Raw genomic sequence first — 23822 nt, 5'->3', positions numbered from 1 at the left:
CTTTGAGTCTTTAACTAACAAAGTACTAGTATCTCATCTTGAGCCCAACAAGTTAACTAGTTATGTTAACAAGTTAACTAGCATCTCATCTTGACAACAAGTTAACTAGTATCTCATCTTGAGTCCGACAACTTTCTGACAATCGATACAGATTTTGAAAAGTTTTCAAATATTCTTTTCTAATCCCAGAATTAATGTCATACTTTAATGACAATCCTTTAGGATAACTCTGGGATACCACAGGGTTTTATTTTTGATCATATTTTTTATTTATATTAATGACCAATATTGTTGATATTTCTAAATTAAAGAGTGGCCACACTTTACTCTTAAATTAATGCTTAAATAGTCTCAGATTAATAACAATGATGGTGATTATGATGACAATGCTGATGATAATGATGATGGTGATTATGATGATAAGGATGATGATGTAAATAATGATGATTTTTAATTTAAAATTTATTTATTTAGAAATATTATATTTTGTTATCTTTTTTTGTTAAATTATTGAAATATCTATCCAAATAAAAAATAATAAGGTTTGAGAAAGTGACATGATATGAATTGGTGGAAATGTTGATATATTGATATTCCTAAATTAATGAGTAACAACAGTTTTAATAAGTTGATGCTTACATCTTCTCAGATTACCTTTTAAGTTATCTCAGATTAATTTTGATTATCTACAATTTTTTTCACTACTCTCCTTTTCCAGAAATTTGCAATGTATAAGATTAAGTTATCTTTGCCATTTTAATGCCTGCTTATGTTGTTTAAATTTTTTTTGATTCCATTCTTTACCTCTATTAATTTTTTTTCCATCCTTTTATGAAATAATGTTGTCATATTTTACCAAGAGATTTTACGCGAGACAATTTTAATGATACCCTATATTCTTGATATGATGAAAAAATGCATTGTAAATGTAGTTAGATATGCTTTAGCAGTCAGGCTTGTTCTAACAGCCACTGTCATATTGTTAACAGGTTGCATCTATTTCTTTTCTCTTTAAATACTTCTGTGGTTCCAAGTGGTCCTCATGTGACCCTTTATTGTGAATATTTTTTTGTACTCAAAAACTTTTTTTCATTTGTTTTTTTCGCATTGAACATCATTAGTTTAGATTTCTTTTCAGTATTCATATTTTCCTTACAATTTTTAACTTTTCAGTCAGTTGTTCAACTTTCTTCTCTACCTTCCTTATAACTCCTAACTTAACTGATTATAATGGTTGCTTGCAGCCTAAATTATAGTGGTTGCTTGCAGCCTAAATAAAAGTGAATTTGTTAAAAAAAAAATTATACGTGTATACTTTTTACCTTTTAGTTATTTATTCAAACAACTTTGTTTATTTAAATAAAACTTATTTGAAATGTTTTTAATGTAAAATGATACTGGTGATAAATGATAAATGATGATGATGATGATGATGATGATGATGATGATGATGATGATGATGATGATGATGATGATGATGGTGATGAAAATGATGATGAAGATGATAAAAATGATAATTAATGTTAATTTTTATTTCAGAATTTATTTTTCTGTTAAACGATACTGGAATTATTGAAATACCTATCCAAAATAACAATAATGAGATTCAAGAAAATGACATGATTTGGATTGGTGGAAATGCTAGTTTATTTTGTAATGGAGCAACACATGAACATCTGCAAGGAGTGGAGGTTGGAAAAACAATCACATTTAACACTAACAGCATAACTAATGATGATTTCTTCATTACATTTTTTATATCTAAACCATTTGAGTGTTTGATTCCAATACCATCTAATAAAACTGGCATGTTATACTTTACAGTTGATGTTTCCAATCATGTCCCATCATTTCAGCATCTGAATTATTCATTTAACTTTCAGGTATATTTATTTTTTTTAAAAAGTTTTAAAAACCAATGTTTTGTATTACTTGAACAAATTTGTTATTGTTAAAAATTATGTATTTTTTAAATTTTTTTTTGAAGTATATATTTTTGTATATTAATATCTTTATAATATATAATATATAGGTATTCATATATATAAAAATATATACTTTAATATAATAATCAAAATGTACATTATTAATGTTTGGTATAATAACCAGTTTGTTAAAAGTAGTACAATATTATATATAATAATGATAATAATAATAATAATAATAATAATAATAATAATAATAATAATAATAATAATAATAATAATAATAATAATAATAATAATAATAATAATAATAATAATAATAATAATAATAATAATAGTAATAATAATAATAATAACAATAATAATAATAATAATAATAATAATAATAATAATAATAATAATAATAATAATAATAATAATAATAATATATATATATCAGGGGTGTACTGTGGGACTTTTGGTCAGTCACTGAATAGACGACTGAAAGCAACGAGTTCATTAAAATTGATCGCCCGCCAACATTTTGAGTTGCCTGTTATTTTTTATAAAAATCTTATACTTAACATAGTCTTTTGTTTGCTTATCAAAATTTATGATAACAGGGTGTCTGCTAAACCAGGGAAATCAGGGAAAAGTCAGGGAATTTAGATGTCTTTAAAAAAATCAGGGGAAAATTAGGTAAATTAGGTCAAATTTTTAAAAAATTAGGGAAAAAATTAGGGTTTTTATTACTTATCTTATTTTAGAAGCTCTTTAATTTATGAGTCTTTTTCTTTTTAACACTCAGTTTAACTCTAAGAAAAGCAGGTTTTTTTTAGCTTGATTAGTAGCTAGCTTTTAGTACTAACTAACTAGTAGATAATTATTTGATGTTATTAGTCACATGTTTATGCTTTTTTTAGACTAAAACAAGTTTAAGTAAATTAAATAATGAAATTAACATATTTTGATGATTTGTTGTTACAAATACCAGAATATGTGTGGGGATACAAATACCTCAGCAAAATTTAGAGTCGGTCCACATCCAAGAAATATAATTGAACTGTCTAATATGGGTTAGAGAGCGTTAAAAAGTCATTGAACAGGAAAGGAGCATTGTGAACATTTGTCTCTTCACTTAAAAACGACATGTATACCATTTACCAATGTGTTGAAAAATATACATGTTGTAACAACCACTTTGTCTGAAAACACAGTTCAAGCTTCCACTTTTCAGTCGTATGTTGTTTCAGATTCGGTTATTGATGCAGAGATCAGATGGACACTTAAAATTGTTTTGTCATCATTTTCTTTTTGATCCAGTGATGGACTTTCGATTTTGTTTAAATCAATGCTTCTGGACAGTCCTATAGCTGAAAAGCTCTCTCTTCAAAAAGACATGTGGTCATATTATATAAATTTTAGAATAGCTCCTCATTTTCAATCAGTTCTTATTAGAGATATAGATAAGTCAGACTTTTATGCTGTTTCTTTTATTTAAAGCCTTAAACCAATTGTGCAAATGGGACAGAGAGATCTTGTTGTTAATTATTGGGATAGTGTTTTAAACTGTGTTTGTACTCGTTACTTAGACTCAACTTTTACTGGACATAGTCAAAGTAGAGATCTTCTGCATAATATTTTTTTGGGTTTGAAATCTTTGAATAAATCCAAACTTATTCAATTATCTTTGGATGGCCCAAATGCAAATTGGGCCTTCTACTGCGAGTTACAAAACTATTGTTCCAAAAATCACATTACCAAACTAATTCCAACTGGATCTTGTGGTCTTCATTCAATTCATCTATCATTCAAAACTGGGGAAAACAAAACAGACTGAGGTATTAAAAAGATTTCAAAACCTCTTTATAAATTTATCCATGATTCTCCTGCTAACCGGAAGACTTTTTCTGTTGTGACTGAAAGTGATCAATTTCCTCTTCTTTTTCATACTTGATGGGTCTATGATTAAAAGGTGGCTTTAAGAGCTGTTAATATTTGGGAAAGCATTTTTAAAATATGTAGGTTTTGGGAATTTTTACCAAAGAGTAAGCAGCCTTTGTGCATGAGCTACCAAGTTGTTTTATCTGCTACTAAGGATCCTCTAATTTTAGCACAATTTTATTTCTTTGCTCATATAGCTCATATTATGCAATCCTTTTTAACCATATATCAATATGCTAAACTTATGATGCCATTTTTATATGGCGACCTAATCGACTATTAAAAGACATAATGTCAAAGTTCATTATAGCTGATATTTTAGATCAATATAAAACTGCAAATAGCCTCTTATTTTAAAGAAAAAATATATTTTTCTTTTGTAAAATTCAAATTGAATTTTACAAAAGAAAAAAAACATTTTAAAAAGCCAGATATTGGATGTGGTGTCAGCACTGTCATAAAGAATAAAAAAACAAGTGATGAAATCACTCTAAAAGATATTTATGCTTTCAACTACAGTTGAATATGTTTTCTGCAATCGTTGACATGTAAGTTTGTTGAAAAATCACCTTTAAAATATGCCATTGTAGCAAATGTAAAATGTTTTGACCCAGAAATAAGGTGCAATGAAAAAATAGCAAAGGAAAGGATAAGTGATTTGGTTGATAACTTGATTCAATTGCATTGGGTTACCCCAAAAGGTGGGGATAAGGTAATACTGAATTCAAGAGATATTTAGAAAAGACTATATCTCTAACTTTTTGACTTTGAACTTTTTGTGAATTTCAACAAAATAGATGATAGATTGGATGAGTTCCTTTTTTCTAAAGTTGGTGGTTTAGATGATTATCCGGCAGTGTCCAAATTAATCAAAATGGTGTTGACTCTTTTTCGTAGTCAAGCAGCGGTTGAAAGATGGTTTAACATTAACAAGAATATGTTACAACCTAATTTAATGAGTAAATCATTAATAAGCCAGAGAATTGTGTATGACCATATGAAAGCTCTTGACTTAAACCCGGAATCTATAGTTATCTCTAAGGAAATAAGAGAATCTGTCAAAAAATCATAGAGTCAACAAAAGATTGAAATGGCTGCTTAAAAGAAAACTGAGCTTACAGATGCTCAAAAGCAAAAAGTGTCTTACTTGCTATAGACATAAAGGACTTAAAATCTAAAAAGGTTATTCCGGAAAAGATAAAAAAGACACTAAAAAGTGATTCAGAAGCAATTCTTGTAAATGCTGCCAATGATGCTGAAAAAGTTCATACTTATGCTATTGAAGCAAAAGTTATTCTTGAAGAAAGGAAAAAGAAGAAAAAAGAAGAAAAATGAGATTAAAAAATTAGATGAAACAATTGATTTATTATTGATTGATTTATTATTGATTGATATAATTGATTGATTTATTATTTAAGAAAAGTAAAGAAATTTGAAGTTTTAAATATTAGTTTGTTATTATTTATATACAGTAAAATCTAAATTTATATAGGTATTTAAAAGTATATATAGTTACATAATTATATATATATATATATATATATATATATATATATATATATATATATATATATATATATATATATATGTATATGTATATATATATATATATGTATATATATATATATATATATATATATATATTTTTTTTTTTTTTTAAACATCTTCGCTTCCAACAAGGCTGCAAGCAGCCACTAATTAAAGTTGGAAGTTACTGTAAGAGAAAAGATGAAGATTGTAGAGCAAGATAACGATTGACAGACGATTTAAAAGATTGCAAATTATATGAATCAGGAAAGCAAGATGAAGGAAGCAAATTCCAAAGAGCTGATGTTCGAGGAAAAAAACTAGACGAATAAGCCTTTTTGGAGCACTTAGGAACAGTCACAGAAAAAGGATGACACTTAATTGAATGACGAGTAACACGAGAATGAATTTTAGTAGATGGCACAAGAGACGCTAGCTTTTTAGAGCAGTGCCCATTATAGTATTTGTAGAAAAGAGAAAGAGAAGCAACATTACGACGATGTAATAATGGTTGAAGGTTGGCTGCAAGAGCAGGTCCAACTATGTTTACAATGCGTTTTTGCACCTTGTCTAAAAGAGAAAGGGCATCATTAGAAGATTCGCCCCAGATATGGCAACAGTATTCCATACAAGGCCGGATTTGAGATTTATAGAGATAGAGAATAGAATCCGAAGTAAGAAAGTGGCGAGCTCGATAAAGAGATGCAACCTTAGCAGATGCTAATTTTGCAACCGATTTAATATATGGTTTCCAAGAAAGATTGGAAGTAAGAGTTAATCCTAGAAGATGAAGAGTAGATGACTCATCGAGTACATCACCGTTCATAAATATAGGAAGATCTAAATTATTGCGATAACGATTGGCTGAAAAAAATTGAGTTTTATCTGAATTAAAGTTCACCAGCCACAATGAGCCCCATGCTGTAGCAGAAGTGAGATCCTTTTCAAGCTCAAATGCCTCCTCCAAGCAATCAGAGAGTGTTGGTTTCTTATCACGACAAGAATAAATGGTAGTATCATCAGCAAACAATGCCACCTTAGATGTGAGAATATCTGGAAGATCGTTAATGTAAATTAAAAAGAGTATAGGGCCAAGGATAGAACCTTGAGGAACCCCTGAAGTTACAGAATAAGAAGAAGAGTGTTGTCCATCGAGGACAACTTTTATGCTACGATTGAAAAGGAAGGATTCAATGATCTTGAAGATGTTGCCGGATACACCATAAGAAGAAAGCTTATGGAGAAGACCAGCATGCCAAACTTTATCAAACGCTTTTGAAATGTCAAGAGCGATGGCCTTAACCTCTCCACCTTCATCTAATGCACGATAAAACCTGTCAGTTATTACTGTTAGCAAATCAGCTGTAGAATGAGAAGATCGAAATCCATATTGATGGTCAGATATATATATATATATAGTCATATATATTTATATATATATAAAAATATATATATATATATATATATATATATATATATATATATATAGTCATATATATATATATAGTCATATATATATATATATATATATATATATATATATATATATATATATATATATATATATAGTCATATATAAATATATATATATATATATATATATATTCATATATATATATATATATATATATATATACATATATATATATATATATATATATATATATATATATATATATATATATATATATATATATATATATATATATATATAGGTATATAGTTACATGAAAATCTAAATTTATATAGATATTTAAAAGTATATAAGATATTTAAAAGTATATATAGTTATATAAGTTGTTATTTATATTTGAAAAGATATTTACTATTTATGTGGCAATACTTTTGCAGTCTTTTTAACAAGAAATAAAAATTTTGTTTAAACTTTTATCATTCTTTTAGTATTATTTTCTCTGAACCATTTGGTGTATGTCTATTTTTCATCTTTTAAATATATGTTTATTTTAGCTTTATATTTTACTTTTACATTACTTGTGTAATTCAGTTAATTTTGTTTTGAATGCTCTATCAAAACAGTTTATAGTCAGTAAAAACATAGCATTTTTACATTTTACTTCAATTAAATTTTAATTGTACTTTAATAACAATAGTAACAATGACAACATACTAACAATGCTTTGATAAATGTAATAACAATGCTTTATTTTAAGCTGTACATGATTTTTTCATGTATTATTTCCCAATCCTTTTTAAGCCTGGAAAAGCTCATAATAACTGAAATAAAAATCTGGAAAAGAGGTCGGCGATCAGGGAAAAATTAGAAAAAAGTCAGGAAAAATCCACCTTAAGATTTTGGCAGACACCCTGGATAAGCTATGATGGAGAGACTTATATTTTACGTAATGAATTAGTTAGCAGACTATTAGAAATTTTTTTACTTTAAATTACAAAATTATTTTACATTCATTCAAAATTCTGAATAAATGTCACATAAATGATATTGAAAGGTAATTAAAACTCTTTCAATGTTTTTATTTTACAAAATAGTTTTTGCTTAACTGAACGCTTTTGACTCAAAAAAAGCAAGCTGTGTAGTGCTTCTTAACAAAGCCTGCCTAAAAATCTTACTTAATCTCTAAATCTATCTTACTTCTAATTTACTACTAATTCTATTTTACTTTATCTCTAAATCCTTAAATAATATTTGTAATGAAATAAAAATAGTTTTTTAGTTTAAACAATAAAACTTTTTAGTTTTTACTTTGAAGTGTTTTATTAAATGTGTTTAAATGCTCGTACAATTTTCTTATGTACTAGTTGGTAATAGAAAATTCAAATAACAAACTTTGAAACTTTAAAAAAAAAGTTTTATTGTTAATTTAGATAGATACTTTTCTTTTAATAGAATTCTTGAATTAAAAAAAGTTATAATAACTAGAACTGGTGATAAAAATCAAGAGTTGCGCCTTCGGGCCACTTAATTGCATCAAAGGGATATTTTTAGTTGCCCTTCACAAAATTTGGTTGTCTGGTACCGTTGGGCGATCACGAGTGGATATCCCTGTATATATATATATATATATATATATATATATATATATATATATATATATATATATATATATATATATATATATGTATATTATGACATTTTCTATCATATTTTGAAATAGTTGAGTGAAGAACTTTTGAAAAAGATTTTTTGGTAATCAATGAAAAGCTTATTTTGAAATACAAGTTCTTTTACTATATAGCCTTTAATTAGAATTTGTTATATCAATAATTGTCTTTTTAACTTTACTTGTGCTGATAGATTATTATTTAAATCAAAATACTCTAGGAATCAAATAACCTCCCTCTCTTTTTAATTAATAACATTTCCATCCTCCTCACTACCAAAATATGTAACCCAGTTTTACCCAGCTTGAACCATTAATTGATTAATTTTATGATTCATTATCATATTTGGTACAATTTTTTCCTTTTAAAAATACAGATTCCTGTGTCTGGTTTGCGGTTTGCAGAAAAGAAACCAGTTTCAAAATTTTTTGCTGGATACAAACTTAACACTTGGGTAACACTAAAAGCTGAAATAGACAATGGTTCAGATGTTACATACTCATTCAGTATACCAAAGCTCAATTATTCAAAAAATATATCCAATAATAATCAAGTTTATTATATGTTCACCACTATAGGCAAGTTTTTTTCTAATTTTTATTAATAGAAAATTATGATATCCTATGATGATATCAACATTTGACATTTATAATACTAAAAGTAATCTTTGTTAGGTGTGTACACTGTGTATTTGACAGCTGCTAACAAAGTTAATTCACTTAATACTTCAATTGATATTGAAGTTTTATCAGAAATAAGTGGAGTAAATTTAATTATTGAGAAAAGTCAACTACAAGATAGTACCTTTAATGCAGTCATACAAATATTTAATGGCACTAATGTGCAGTTGTTAGTTGATTTTGGTGATGGAACACCTGTTACAAATATTTCAAATATTGATGCAACTGGTTTGAATGGTATGACTTTCACTGTCACCCATATGTATGTATTTTTTTTCTTTTTTTTACATTTTAATTAAAATCATGAAAACTTTATTTAGTATTTAGCTTTGTATACAAATGATGACATCATACTGAAATACTTGTTGAGGTATAAGTTCAGAACTGTATGCAAAATGTAGAAATAAAAATTAAATTTTCTTGTTTTTCTTTTTTACTTTTTTTTTAGAAAGCTGTATGATTTAAGGTTGACATTTTAAAACCTCAACTTTTTTGTCACACTATGATAAATAAAAGTTAGATTTTTATTTTAAAGATTTTTTAGTGTGATATATCAAATCAAATTAAGTTATGATATATCACATTAAGTTTGAAAAATCACACAGAAAAATATTTATCTTAGATTTTTTTAAAATATTTTTTTGAAGGTTCTTGTAAAACTTGGAATAAGTTTTTTTAAAAATATTCTTCTTGGTATGCTTCAACATTTTTGCTCTTTAACTCCCCAGATCTAACTTTTATGTATATATGTATATATATATATATATATATATATATATTATATATATATATATATATATATATATATATATATATATATATATCTATATATATATATATATATGTACATATATATATATATCTATATATATATGTATATATGTACATATATATATATCTATATATATATATATATCTATATATATATACATCTATATATATATATATATATATATATATATATACATCTATATATATATATATATATATATATATATATATATATATATATATATATATATATATATATATATATATATATATATATATATATATATATATATATATATATATATATATATATATATATATATATATATATATATATATATATATATATATATATATATATATATTAGGGTGCATCAAACGCCCCATGCTTTTAAAAATGATTTTTGAAAATGCTTTTAAAAATTATTTTTGAAATTTTTATAAAGTTTCGCTTCTTTTGAGACCCAATATGACATACATTTGATAAACTTTTTTTTCTTCTATTTAGGGTCTTGTTGCAAGTTTCAAACTTAAGGTGGCCTCTCTAAATCTCATTCAATTTTGGAAAAATTTAACACAGTGTCTTGTGAGAACCAGTAGAAAGTTTTAAGAATAGGGACAGATCAATTTTTAAAAGTATGGGGCGTTTGATGCACCCTAATATATATATATATACTTATGTATATATATATACTTTCGGAATTAAGAAAAATGAGGGCGGCAATAATTTGCCAACCTCAATCTTTCAGAGGTCAGCAAAAAAAATTTGGTACAAAGGTCTTACCATAAAACATAAAACAAGGTTGCTTCTATGTTTTACCGATTATTTTTTTCCGACCTCAACACTTTTAGATTCCGAGGGCTATATATATATATATATATATATATATATATATATATATATATATATATATATATATATATATATATATATATATATATATATATATATATATATATATATATATATATATATATATATATATATATATATATATATATATATATTAGCATTGAAATAAAGTTTTTTTTAAATCTTATGATCTCAGCTCCTTATTAAATTCCATTTAATAAAAAAATGATATTAGGAAGTTTTGGATACAATCTGTTGATGTTTAGGGGCTGTTCAACCCAGTTTTTTAAGTTTGCAAGGTTGCTGGAAACCATATTTTTTATATTTTATCATTTATCTCTTCCATTTTACTAATTAAGTTGAGAATGTTATCAATATTTTATTATTTGTTAATCTTATGAGTCATTATGCATAATATGCATTGTAAATTTTTTCAAAAAACTAATAATTTTAAAATAAAATTAGTTGGCTTGCATTTAGAACATCAATTGTGGTACTTCATCTTCCAGTTAAGTAGTTGCATCAGTATTGCACTATTGCTGAAATTATTGCATCATCCTGAAATTATAAATGAACAAATTATTGTCTTGAATGAAAACACATTTTTAAAGCAAATTTTTAGACAGATATTTTCTAAGTTGATTTATGGAGACTAGAAGACAAAATGAAGTATTGTATACTGGTTAAACTACAGTTGTGATCACAGGGCACAAATTGCTATCTAAAAGACAAATCTTTTTTTTTTCTTAAAAGATAACAACAATTTAAAAAAAGTGCATGCTTTGTGATAGATCAGGTTCAAGACTTTTAGCAAAGAGCTAGAGTTCCAACAAAACATCGTTATCATGTTATAACACATGTTTAAAAACTTGTTAAGAAATACAAAAAGCTGAAAAAGAATAAAGGCTGCTAAACAGAAACTCAGAAAAGAAATAAAGAAACTTTTTCTCACAAAATCGAAGAACTATATGATATTGCTCATGATGATGCTTAATTTGTCTTATCTTTTATTTTGATAAAATTAATCAAAATAAAAGATAAGACAAATTTTTATACTACAAAGAGAAGGAAAAATAGGTTTTCAGTTGCTTGTGAATTATACAAACAAGCTTGGTAAATTTTAGACACAAAAAAAGTACACAAACAAACAAAAAGAAACAAAAGAGCTAAAAAGAAGAGAAGAAGAAACATGTTTGACAGTCATAGACCTAGTTTTGATAGAATCAAACTCCTCTTCGGGTTAAAATAATAAACTAGATGACTTTATCATCTGCAAAGAAATGAAATCTGAAACTGAAAAAGAGTGAAGAAAAAAAAAACAAAGTGGTTACTCCAGGTTCCATAAACCATACATTGAGATAGAACACCCAATGTTACCTGATTTGAAAAGCAGAGATGAAGTGGATCGACTAACCATATTAGTGACAGGATATGATGTCAAAAAACTGCTGTCAGTCTCAAAACTGGATAGAGGCACTGGTTAACAAATGAGCTACGCAACTTAACAAGCTTTAAAGTATTGGAACATTTCAAATGACAAACTATACTATGTAGCCTAAAGTATACTACTTTAAGCAACAGAGGTATACATTTAGGTGCTTGTACTATGCTGGAAAAATTAATTGAGAAGTCTTTATTATACACAGTCTGTCAACATCATGCACCATGTTCATGAAATTATTTTATCCTATGTTTACAAAACTTGTTTTAGACCATCTTTCGGTCCAGAAGTTAAGTTGCTTCAACGATTTTGCATTCAATGGAGTAAACTTAATTAAGAATCATGGTTTTAACTGATCTCAAAGTCTATGATTTGCTTGTACCATCAGGAGTAGAATTTGCTTTAAATATGCTGCAAGGAACAAATCAATTTAACAACCATTACAAAGATTTTTTTCATCTGTCAATAATTTTTTTAGGAAAAACTTCTCCAGGTCAAAGCAGTATAACTTTTTTTACTTCTAGTGATATGCACCAAGCACAATGGATAGCGAAAGCACTATATTCTAATAAAATCTAGTTGTTTTAACATCAGTTTTATTTAACAAAAAATGAAGAGAAGAATCTTTTATGGTTTTTGAAATTTTTTATATTGATTTTAATAGAACATTGGTTTCGGGCTTTCATCTCTTCATCTACTCACAATGACCTGACACTGATTGAGAAATTGAATAACTTCAAAATATTTGACAAAGAAGTAGTTGAATCTGTCGTAAAAGCCATTGGGGGACATTTATGATATTTAACTGAAGACCTGTGAGTCTCTTTTTTTTCAGCAATGATGTTGATAACAAAACTAAAGAAAAAATGTTGATTGCACTTGAAAAACCAGCTAAAAAACCACTGGTAAAAAAGCTTGAAGACAAAGGATTGGCAATAGGGAAATTTGTAAGCATGAACATAGATGATTTTGTAACAAAGAGATCAAAATATGTATTTGAAGTGCTCGGAATAAATTGGACATTTATGAAGGAAGATTGTGCCCAGACATATGGGGCACGGTAACCAAAACCAGAAAGTACATAAAATTGTTAGTTCTATGAAAGTTGTGAATGACACAGCCGAAAGAGGTGTGAATAACAAAGCCTAAAACTTGTTTCAGATTACACAAAAATCTTGACAAAATATGGAACTCAATTGCAATATGTTTTACAAACCGTAGAAGAACATTGACGTCAAGTTCCAGATATCCAAAAGTCCACAATTGTGAACACATTACTGAAAACAAGTCAACAATCAACAAGTAAAAACAAGTGAACAATCTGAATAACATTGATTAAAATCATATAAAAATTTGTTTAAAAAAAAATTAAATAGATTAGTTTTTACTCTCTTTTGAACCTTAAATCTGATAATATCAAATTCGTTGAGCAACCCCTAGATATCAAGTTCATTGAGCAGCCTTTTAAAAAATACATATTTCATTAAGCAATAAAGATATAAAATTATTTTAATGATATTTTGCACAGTTTGTTTTCTAGTTTAAAAAAACGCAATAAAGGGTTAAGAGTCTAATTTCAATTTTCAAAATTTTTTTTTGTCACCCTAATGAGTATCTATATACATATATATCAAAATATATATTAGCACCTCATCTAGATGTAATTGTATGGTGTAATGTATTTTTATGATAATATTATCATCGCGTTAACATAATCATACTAATATTATAATATGAATAGGATAATAATATATAATATTATATATACATGTATTAAAATTATTATTAATTTTAGAAAGTTTTACATTTATTTCTATATTCTGTGTTAATGTTTATATTTACGATAATATTGATTTTTTGATTTTAAATTTAAACTTTTACGTATTGATTGGTACATAGATTTATGTTGATTTTTATTAATGCAGGTATTCCACATGCAATATTTTTACAATTAATGTCAGCGCAATGAATTACTTTGTAAACACAAAAGAAAATGTAAACACTGCATTGTTTACTAGTTTTGCAGATGTTGTAGTTTTTTGTTCAATGTCTCCATTGAATGTGATAACAAATCCAGTTGTTTCACTAAATAAGTATATTTACTTATCTCTCAGCAAAAATATAATTTTAAACATTAATCAAAATAAAGGCTCATACATGATGTACTTAATTGATTGGGGAGATAGTACTTATGAAATCGAAAATCAAACCATGAATCAAAATCCAGTTCCATTTCAAATACAACATAAGTATAATAAAGAAAACAACTACACTGTTAATGTAACATGCTACAACTTGTTGCAGAATTCAAGTTTTTTGGTTCAAATAATAGTAAAAAATTGCTCAGTGCCAGAGGTTAGTTTTTTTTATGGATCCATTACAAGTCCAATGAATATTGTTCGAAGTATTGGAGGTGATATAATAGCATTTGTTGAAAATATTAATAGTTTTTGTAAACTTGAAAGTTTTAGTTTTAAATGGACACTTGCAAGTTCCACTTCAAATACTTCTGTTGATGGCTTTTTATCCCAGCAAAAAGTTACTTTCTCAATTAAAAAATATTCACTTGATATTGGCTTTTATATATTAATGCTATATTATAATTATGGACTTGTTACAAATGTATATACTGCCTACATAAATATTGTATTTTCTCCATTGTTTATAGAAATTGATAATGGATTTTTTTCTTCTATTGCTCATAAAAAGAAAATTGGAAATGACACCTTGTACCAAAATTTTACAATAAGTGCAAAGTCTAGTTACGATCCAGATGATCCAACGATTGGAACTCAAAAAATCTCTTTTAATTGGAAATGTAAAGTTGCTTCAAATTTTTCGGTTGCTCAAAAAATTATGGAAAATTATAAATTTTTAAACCTGACTTTTCTTAGTGACACATGCTTTAACCAAAATTGGATAAGCATTCCATCTATTAGTTCAGAGGTATCTTTTAGTACACAACAGTTTCTTGAGGGTATAAGCTATCATATTGAAGTTTGTGGAACAAAGTATGTTGGGAAAGATGTCAATTCATCAGACAAAAATAAAACAGGTTGTTTTACTCAAGAACTTCAAATTATTGCTGGTGGAATTCCAACAATTGCTGTTAGGTAGGTTTAAATATTGTGATTTTTATTTAGTAGATTGAAAATAGTAAATATTATGAGACTGCAACAGGAACTAGTTTTTAATTTCTTGTAATATTCTGTTATATTTATTACTTTATTGTTCTATAATGTAATAAAATGCTTATTTGGAAGATATTTTATTTAGTAGCACTCTTACTTTATTTGGTAACGTACCTAAACTTAACTGATGACTTTTTACACTAATGTTTATCACTTACAGTTTTTCTATGTTTTTTTTCTTTCTTTATTATTTGATGTTGCTAACATCAGATAATAAAGAAAGATAAAGTAGATCAACACTTTTTATATCATATCATCAAAAAAATATTAGTCAAATTTGGGTATGGTTGGGGACTCTGAGGAGATGTTGTGTTGTTATTGTATATGCAAATTTCTACAAAATAGCGCTTTTTATTTTATAATTTTTTTTTATTTATTTCACTTTTTTCATTCATGTAAGGTTTAATTATAAAATGTTCAAGTAAAGGGGTAAATATATTAGAAATTTTGTATTTTTTTATACAGAACAAGTAACATTTTTTAAATGTATTACCAATAATGAATTAAATTTGACGAAAAACAGGGGTGTACGAAGAGGTGTTTTTGGACGAAGGAACTCCGATGTTTTTTTATCAATCATATGATGAAGAAACATATAGTCAATAAGATTGTTAACATCTCTTGCGATACTTTTTGTTGGATCTTCTGAAAGTAGTTTATATGTGTTTTTATCTGATAAAAGTAGAGAGATCTTTTCTTCATAGTCCGTTTTGTCTAAAATACAAATACCCCCTCCCTTGTTGGCCTTTTTTATGGTAATAGTGGGATTAAGTATAAGGGAGTTTAGCGCGTGAATAAGTTCAGGAGATAAATTTTTTTCGTCTTTCGGTAGTTGTGAGAAAACAAGTGCGGTTATATCACTTTCTACTAAGTTAAGATAACTTAGTTTTGTTATTCGTCATAGGGGGAGACCAATTTGATTTTTTATGAAATGGATGCCTCGTTATCTCTTCGGTCCCAAAATAGAGTTGTTGGAGAAGGGTTGTTTTAAATCTTTCAAAAGCCGTTATAGATAGATGGAGTAAACAGTTTTCTTTGTTGATCCTAGAGAAAAATGTTTTTTATCAAAGATTTACCAAATGCAACATTAGTATGAGGTAACAGATAAATAGTGAAGATAATTTAAAATCAAAAAAAGCAGTGAGACAGCAAACAAGCGTTAATGTTTGTGGATTTGTAACTAAATGATAGACACCATAAAACTATAAACTTAATGGTAACATAGACGTAAAATAATCAAACTAAAAGAAATTTTCACAGTTTTAATATTAGTTAGTACATGTTCAACCAATAAACTTATAAATAATTTAAAATTTTTTTCATGATGACAAACTCCCTACCAAGAAGCAAAGATTACTCTACGCTTGGAACTAAAACCAACCTTAAAACCATAACTAAATGGAAACCTAAAAAGCAAAGTTTTCTCCACGGTCCGAACTAAACACCACTTTGAGACCATAACAAAACAACGACCAAAAATAATACATCAACAAAACATATCGAAAGCCGCTGTTTTATAAGAATCGCTCTTATATATATTTATATGAATCCTAAAATGAGCAAACAATCACACATGATAACCACATATACATAACATACAAATCTGCATTTAAAATTCCAACCACATACTGTATATTAAAAGAAAATATTACCTAAATAAGAATGAGTTCAAACAAAGATAGTAAATCATATAAAAGAACAAAAAGCATGCAAACAATGTAAAAAGGCTATATGTGCATAAGGGTGTATAGGTCTAATGTGTAAGTCTGTGTTGTTTATGTCGTTCAGTAGAGTCTTGTGTTGTTGGTAACCAGCGTAAAAGATTTATTTCTTAACTACACCAAGCCAGCCCAGTCATACTCCAGAAAACCATGGTTTTTGCATGCTTTTTGTTCTTTTATATGATAAACTATCTTTGTTTGAACTCATTCTTATTTAGGTAATATTTTCTTTTAATATATAGTATGTGGTTGGAATGTTAAATGCAGATTTGTATGTTATGTATATGTGGTTATCATGTGTGATTGTTTTTTCATTTTAGGATTCATATAAATATATATAAGAGCGATTCTTTTTGACTAGCGGCTTTCAACATGTTTTGTTGATGGACGTCTTTTGGTTTTTGTTATGGTCTCAAAATTACGTTTAATCCGGACCGTAGAGAAAGCTTTACTTTTTCGGAAACTTCGATTTAGATATGGTCTCAAAGTTACCTTTAATTAGGACCGTAGAGAAGACTTTACTTCTAAACAATATTTTTCCCGCTTCGTACATCGTTTTTATATCACGACTATTATTATTGCTTTATCACCCAAAATAATTTTTTAACCACTCATTTGGCTTAAATTTATCTGGTCTTATTTTAGTATTTAGTTAATCTTATTACAATATTTTTAAATATATGATTTATCCGCTGATTTTCATATTATTACTATTATCAAGGAACTTTTATGCTACATTATCGTACATTCATTACTCAGCTTTGTTTTAATTTTCACAGGCGCAATTTTCGTCTTTTATTATTATTCAGAGAATTTCTTATATCCTTCACTACATGTTTAAATCTTTACATTTTTGCAGGCGATATATATATATATATATGTTTTTTTCTACTTTCAAATATTACATGATTTTTAGTTATGATTTTAAGTTGCGCGGGTTGTTTCATTTTCTTACACTTTAGATTGGTTAACAAAATTCAAATGAAGTATCTATGACAGCGTTAGAGTTTTTTGAAGACTCTACTATGTTTTATTTTATTTTATTTTAAAAGAGTTTTTAATAGGGTATATTGCCATTTGATTGTTTTTGGTTTATTTGTGCTGGAAGTACCTATGTGGTTTAAATCGTTGACATATTACATGGTCTTAGGGGAAAATTTAATAGTATTTTCTGTTTACACACTTTAGTTGTTTTAGTTTTGTTCCTGGTGTTTTTATTTGAATTTTAATTTATAGTGCTTAGTTTTTTCTTTTTATTTACTTTATTTTTATTTTTATTTTATTAGTTTTTTCTACCAGTGGTATAAATGTAAAAGTGACAAAATAAAACGATAAAATGATAAAGTGACAATGGTAAAATATGATAAAAGTTTTTTCTACCAGTGGTATAAAATTTGAATGTGTTACCAATTATACAAAGTATGTATGTAACCAATTAATTCAATTAATTGATCTCAAATTGTTATAATTGCTATATTAATGCACATTTAAAGTTTAGATGCATTTTTAAGGTTGTTTAAATTTGGGGTTATTTGATTGCATTTCAACCATAACATAATCAAGAGTTTAACAAGCAATATTGCATAAAATTTTTTTATTTGGATACTTAATAATATTTCATTTAGTATATATATATATATATATATATATATATATATATATATATATATATATATGTATACGTATATGTATATATATAAATTTAAACAACTTTAAAAAGTATTCTACACAATAGAGTGCTCAATGTTCTTAAAAGAACAGAGCAATTATATATTAGTAGAAAATCACTTAACAAAAATTTTTTCCATTTAACAATGTGTTTCATCAACAAAGATTCATCAGAAATGAATGATCAAATTAATAAAACTTTAATTTATACCAAAAATTAAATTACAGGAAGTTGCAAATGTCTTAACTACTGTAAATTTTCACACATTTGTGGAATTTGCTGACACTATTATAATAAGAATTCTTTAGAAATGATTACTTATGCTATTTTTTTAAATGTTTTTTTAAAAAGGGTAGTTAATGTAAATATTATTTGAACTCATTTATTTTTATAGTTTTTTAGGAGAAACTTATTTTCGTGTCTACATTTAGAAATTAATTCCGATCTTTTGTTTAATAAGCATTCTTGATTTGCATGTGTTTTTATTTCAAATTTTTCTTGTAGGCATAGTATGCATTTTTTGGAAATATTGTTATATGCAGGCGCTGTTTTAAGGATAGACCAATTTAGTATAAAATCATCAATATTTTTTTCTTTTAATTCCCATATATATTTTGACAGCATGGTGTCTTTTGAATACTTTTTATTCTTGAAAGATTGCTTATGATTGGCAAAACGTTTATTCCATTCACCCTCTGTTATGCCAATATATTGTTTATCAGGTATATTCTTAAAGGAAACAACACATTTATATACCACATTTTTTGATAAACAACTTCCACTCATTTGATTTTTTGTTTACAATTACAATTTTCTGTAGTTTTTTCATTTAGGATTTCTTTTTTGTTTAACAAAGCCTTATTGTGACCTTTTATAATTCTTTCCATATTTTTTGTGCAACTGTAGCTAACTTTAATTGTATTTCGATTAAAAATTTTATGTAATTTATTAGATCGCTGGAAATGCTTATACACCAATTTTAAAAACACTTTTCCTATAACACTATTACAATTATTTCCTTTTCCTTGACACTATTATAAAAAGAATTCTTTAGAAATGATTACTTATGCTATTTTTTTAAAAAAACATTTTAAAAAATAGCATAAGTAATCATTTCTAAAGAATTCTTTTTATAATAGTGTCAGCAAATTCCACAAATGTGTGAAAATTTACAGTAGTTAAGACATTTGCAACTTCTTGTAATTTAATTTTTGGTATAAATTAAAGTTTTATTAATTTGATCATTCATTTCTGATGAATCTTTGTTGATGAAACACAGTGTTAAATGGAAAAAATTTTTGTTAACTGATTTTCTACTAATATATAATTGCTCTGTTCTTTTAAGAACATTGAGCACTCTATTGTGTAGAATACTTTTTAAAGTTGTTTAAATATATATTAGGCTCCTTATTAACATTTGTTGAGCACTCTTAATTGTATTTTAACATTCCGTGTAAATATGGAAACTAATAATTTCATTTACTCGTTGAAAAATATACCTATACTAGATGAAAAAAGTTATACTATTTCTTTGATTGAATAAGTTGAGCATTTTATTAAAAGAATTCGTTGGAAAGCCCTTTTTTTCTTAAAACCATATACAAAAACAGATGATACATTTAATAATAATGATAATTATGGATTTAAAACAAAAAATTCCCCACCTTTTATACCTGATTTGGAAAATTTTGAAAATGACCTATTACATTTAATTAAAACAATAAAGTTTCGCCCTATAAAAAAATAATTTCAAACAGAATTAAAGTTAGATGTTAAAAAAATTAAATCAAACCCTAATATTTTGGTTTTTGCTGATAAAATAAATAATATTTACCAACTCACAACAGAAAACTATAAAAAAATTTTACGCCACAATATTACTAGTTCTTATGAAAAAGCCCCTAAAAATTTGGAAAAGGCAATTAATTTAGAAGCGCAAAGTATTTCTAAAAAAATAAACCTTGATAATAGAATCGAATCAACTGCCCCTGCCCAAGCCTTCTTAACACTAAAAGACCATAAACCAAATTTTCAAAACAAACTTCCTTGTAGGTTATTGGTTCCCTCAAAAAGTGAGATTGGACATGTAAGCAAAAATTAAATTGGACAAAATTAATAATATTCTTAGAAATAAATTAAATTTGCAACAGTGGAAAAATACCACTGATGTTATAAATTGGTTCTCTATAATCGAAAATAAAAATGCCTGTACATTTATTCAATTTGACATTAATGATTTTTACCCTTCAATAATCGCAGATATTTTAGATAAGACTATTGAATTTGCAAAAAGCCACACAGTTATTCCTGATGACTCAATCCGTATAATAAAACATTGTAGAAAAACCATACTTTATTTTAATAAGGAAACTTGGAAAAAGAAAAACATACATGACTGCTTTGATGTAACAATGGGCAGTTATGACGGAGCAGAAATTTGTGAATTTGTTGGACTATATATTTTAGATTTGTTAAGTAAAATAATCAGTATAAAAGATTTAGGCCTATATCGCGACGATGGTGAAAAAACTACAGAAAATTGTAATTGTAAACAAAAAATCAAATGAGTGGAAGTTGTTTATCAAAAAATGTGGTATATAAATGTGTTGTTTCCTCTAAGAATGTATTGAACAATATATTGGCATAACAGAGGGTGAATGGAAAAAACGTTTTGCCAATCATAAGCAATCTTTCAAGAATAAAAAGTATTCAAAAGCCACCATGCTGTCAAAATATATATGGGAATTAAAAAAAAAATATATTGATGATTTTATACTGAATTGGTCTATCCTTAAAACAGCGCCTGCATATAACAATATTTCCAAAAAATGCATACTATGCCTACAAGAAAAATTTGAAATAATTACACATGCAAATCAAGAATGCTTATTAAACAAAAGATCGGAATTAATTTCTAAATGTAGACACGAAAATAAGTTTCTCCTAAAAAACTATAAAAATAAATGAGTTCAAATAATATTTACATTAACTACCCTTTTAAAAAACATTTAAAAAAATAGCATAAGTAATCATTTCTAAAGAATTCCTTTTATAATAGTGTCAGCAAATTCCACAAATGTGTGAAAATTTACAGTAGTTAAGACATTTGCAACTTCCTGTAATTTAATTTTTGGTATAAATTAAAGTTTTATTAATTTGATCATTCATTTCTGATGAATCTTTGTTGATGAAACACAGTGTTAAATGGAAAAAATTTTTGTTAAGTGATTTTCTACTAATATATATATATATATATATATATATATATATATATATATATATATATATATATATATATATATATATATATACACACACATATATATATATACACACATATATATATACACACATATATATATATATTTATATATATATATATATATATATTTATATATTAAACATCTTCACTTCCAACAAGGAACCACTATTAGAGTTGGGAGTTACAGGAAGAGAAAAGATGAAGTTTTTAAAGCAAGATAACAATTAACAGACAACTTGAAAGATTGCAAATTATATGAATCAGGAAAACAAGATGAAGGATGCGAATTCCAAAGAACTGATGTTTGAGGAAAAAAACTAGATGATTAAAATTTTTGGAGCACTTAGAAGCAGTCACAGTAAAAGAATGAGATTTGATTGAATGACAGCAGAATGAATTTTAGTAGATGGCACAAGAGACACTAGCTCTTAAGAGCAGCAGCCTTTATAGTATTTATAGAAGATAAATAGAGAAGCAACATAACCACTATATGACAATGGTTGATGCTTGGCTGCAAGAGCAGATCCGCTCCAGATATGGTAACAATATTCCATACAAGGACAGATTTGAGATTTATAGAGATAAAGAGTAGAATCCAGAGTAAGAAAGTGGCAAGCTTGATAAAGAGATACAATCTTAGCAGATGCTAATTTTGCAATGGATTTGAAATATAGTTTCCATGAGAGGTTAAGAGTTAATCCTAGAAGATGAAGGGTAGATGACTCATTGAGATAACGATTAGCTGAAAAAAATGGAGTTTCATCTGAGTTAAACTGAGATCTCACTTCTGCTACAGCAGTTCTGTTGTAGTAGAGGTGAAATTCTTTTCAAGCTCAAATTTCTCCTTCAAGCAATCAGAGAGTGTTGGCTTCTTATCAAGACAAGAATAAATGGTAGTATCATCAGTGAACAATGCTACCTTCGATGTGAGAATTTCTGGGAGATCGTTAATGTAAATTTAAAAAAGTTTTCATACTACAATTTTTAAAGAGAGATTCAATAATCTTAAAGATGTTACCTGATAACCGTAAGAAGAGAGCTTATGAAGAAAACCAGCATGCCAAACTTTATCAAAGGCTTTGGAAATGACAAGAGCAATAGCCCTAACCTCTCCACATCTATCTAATGGACAATAAAACCTATCAGTTATTATCGTTAACAAATCAGCAGTAGAACGAGAAGATTGAAATCCATATTGATGATCAGAAAGTAAGTTATTAGATTCAAGATGAGAGATTAGGTGTTTGTTAAGTAAAGACTCAAAAACCTTGCTTATGATTGTAAGAAGACTAATTGGATGGTAGTTAGATGAGTCAGATTGCTCTCCAGAATTTTTGAAAATAGGGATAACAAATACCGCTTACCAGCAGGGTAGAAAATAAGACTCCAATAAGCTCTTATCAAAAGTTTTGAAAGTATAAAGACATCTGCAGAGAACACTTCTGCAAGACTATAAAAAATATGGTGTCCGGACCACATGCTGTAAAAGAGTCTAAGCAGGAAATCACTTTAGATACAGAAGCTGTAGTAATACGAATGTCAAGCAATGGATAAATCTGTTTGTTGGCAATATTCGGTAGAACGCAACTAGTGGAATCAAGAGATGATAGTGGTGAAAAGTTCTGAGCAAACAATTCAGCTTTGTCTTATTGACAAAATCTGAACTGTACAAGAGAGGTGGAATAACAGATTTGCCCTTATTATTGATACTGTTAAAGATTCTCCAGAAGTCTCTGGAGCCTTATTTTTGAGATGAGATGAAGTTTTGGGAGATGAAA

General features: G+C 26.7%; 1 protein-coding gene across 2 annotated transcripts in view; it reads left to right on the top strand.

The window, feature by feature from the left end:
- LOC100197328 (polycystin-1-like protein 2) overlaps nt 1–23822 on the top strand; it is a 105773-nt gene that overhangs the window by 19773 nt on the left and 62178 nt on the right. For both annotated transcript variants that reach the window (XM_065804160.1, XM_065804161.1), the window contains 4 exons: nt 1540–1883; nt 8833–9034; nt 9131–9398; nt 14127–15314. In XM_065804160.1, the coding sequence (XP_065660232.1) occupies nt 1540–1883; nt 8833–9034; nt 9131–9398; nt 14127–15314 (2002 nt within the window). The remainder of the gene's footprint in view (nt 1–1539; nt 1884–8832; nt 9035–9130; nt 9399–14126; nt 15315–23822) is intronic.

Source organism: Hydra vulgaris, chromosome 08 (genome assembly GCF_038396675.1).
Source record: "Hydra vulgaris chromosome 08, alternate assembly HydraT2T_AEP".
NCBI lineage: Eukaryota > Metazoa > Cnidaria > Hydrozoa > Anthoathecata > Hydridae > Hydra > Hydra vulgaris.
Note: the sequence above shows the minus strand (reverse complement) of the source record. Positions and strands in the feature narration are given on the sequence as shown.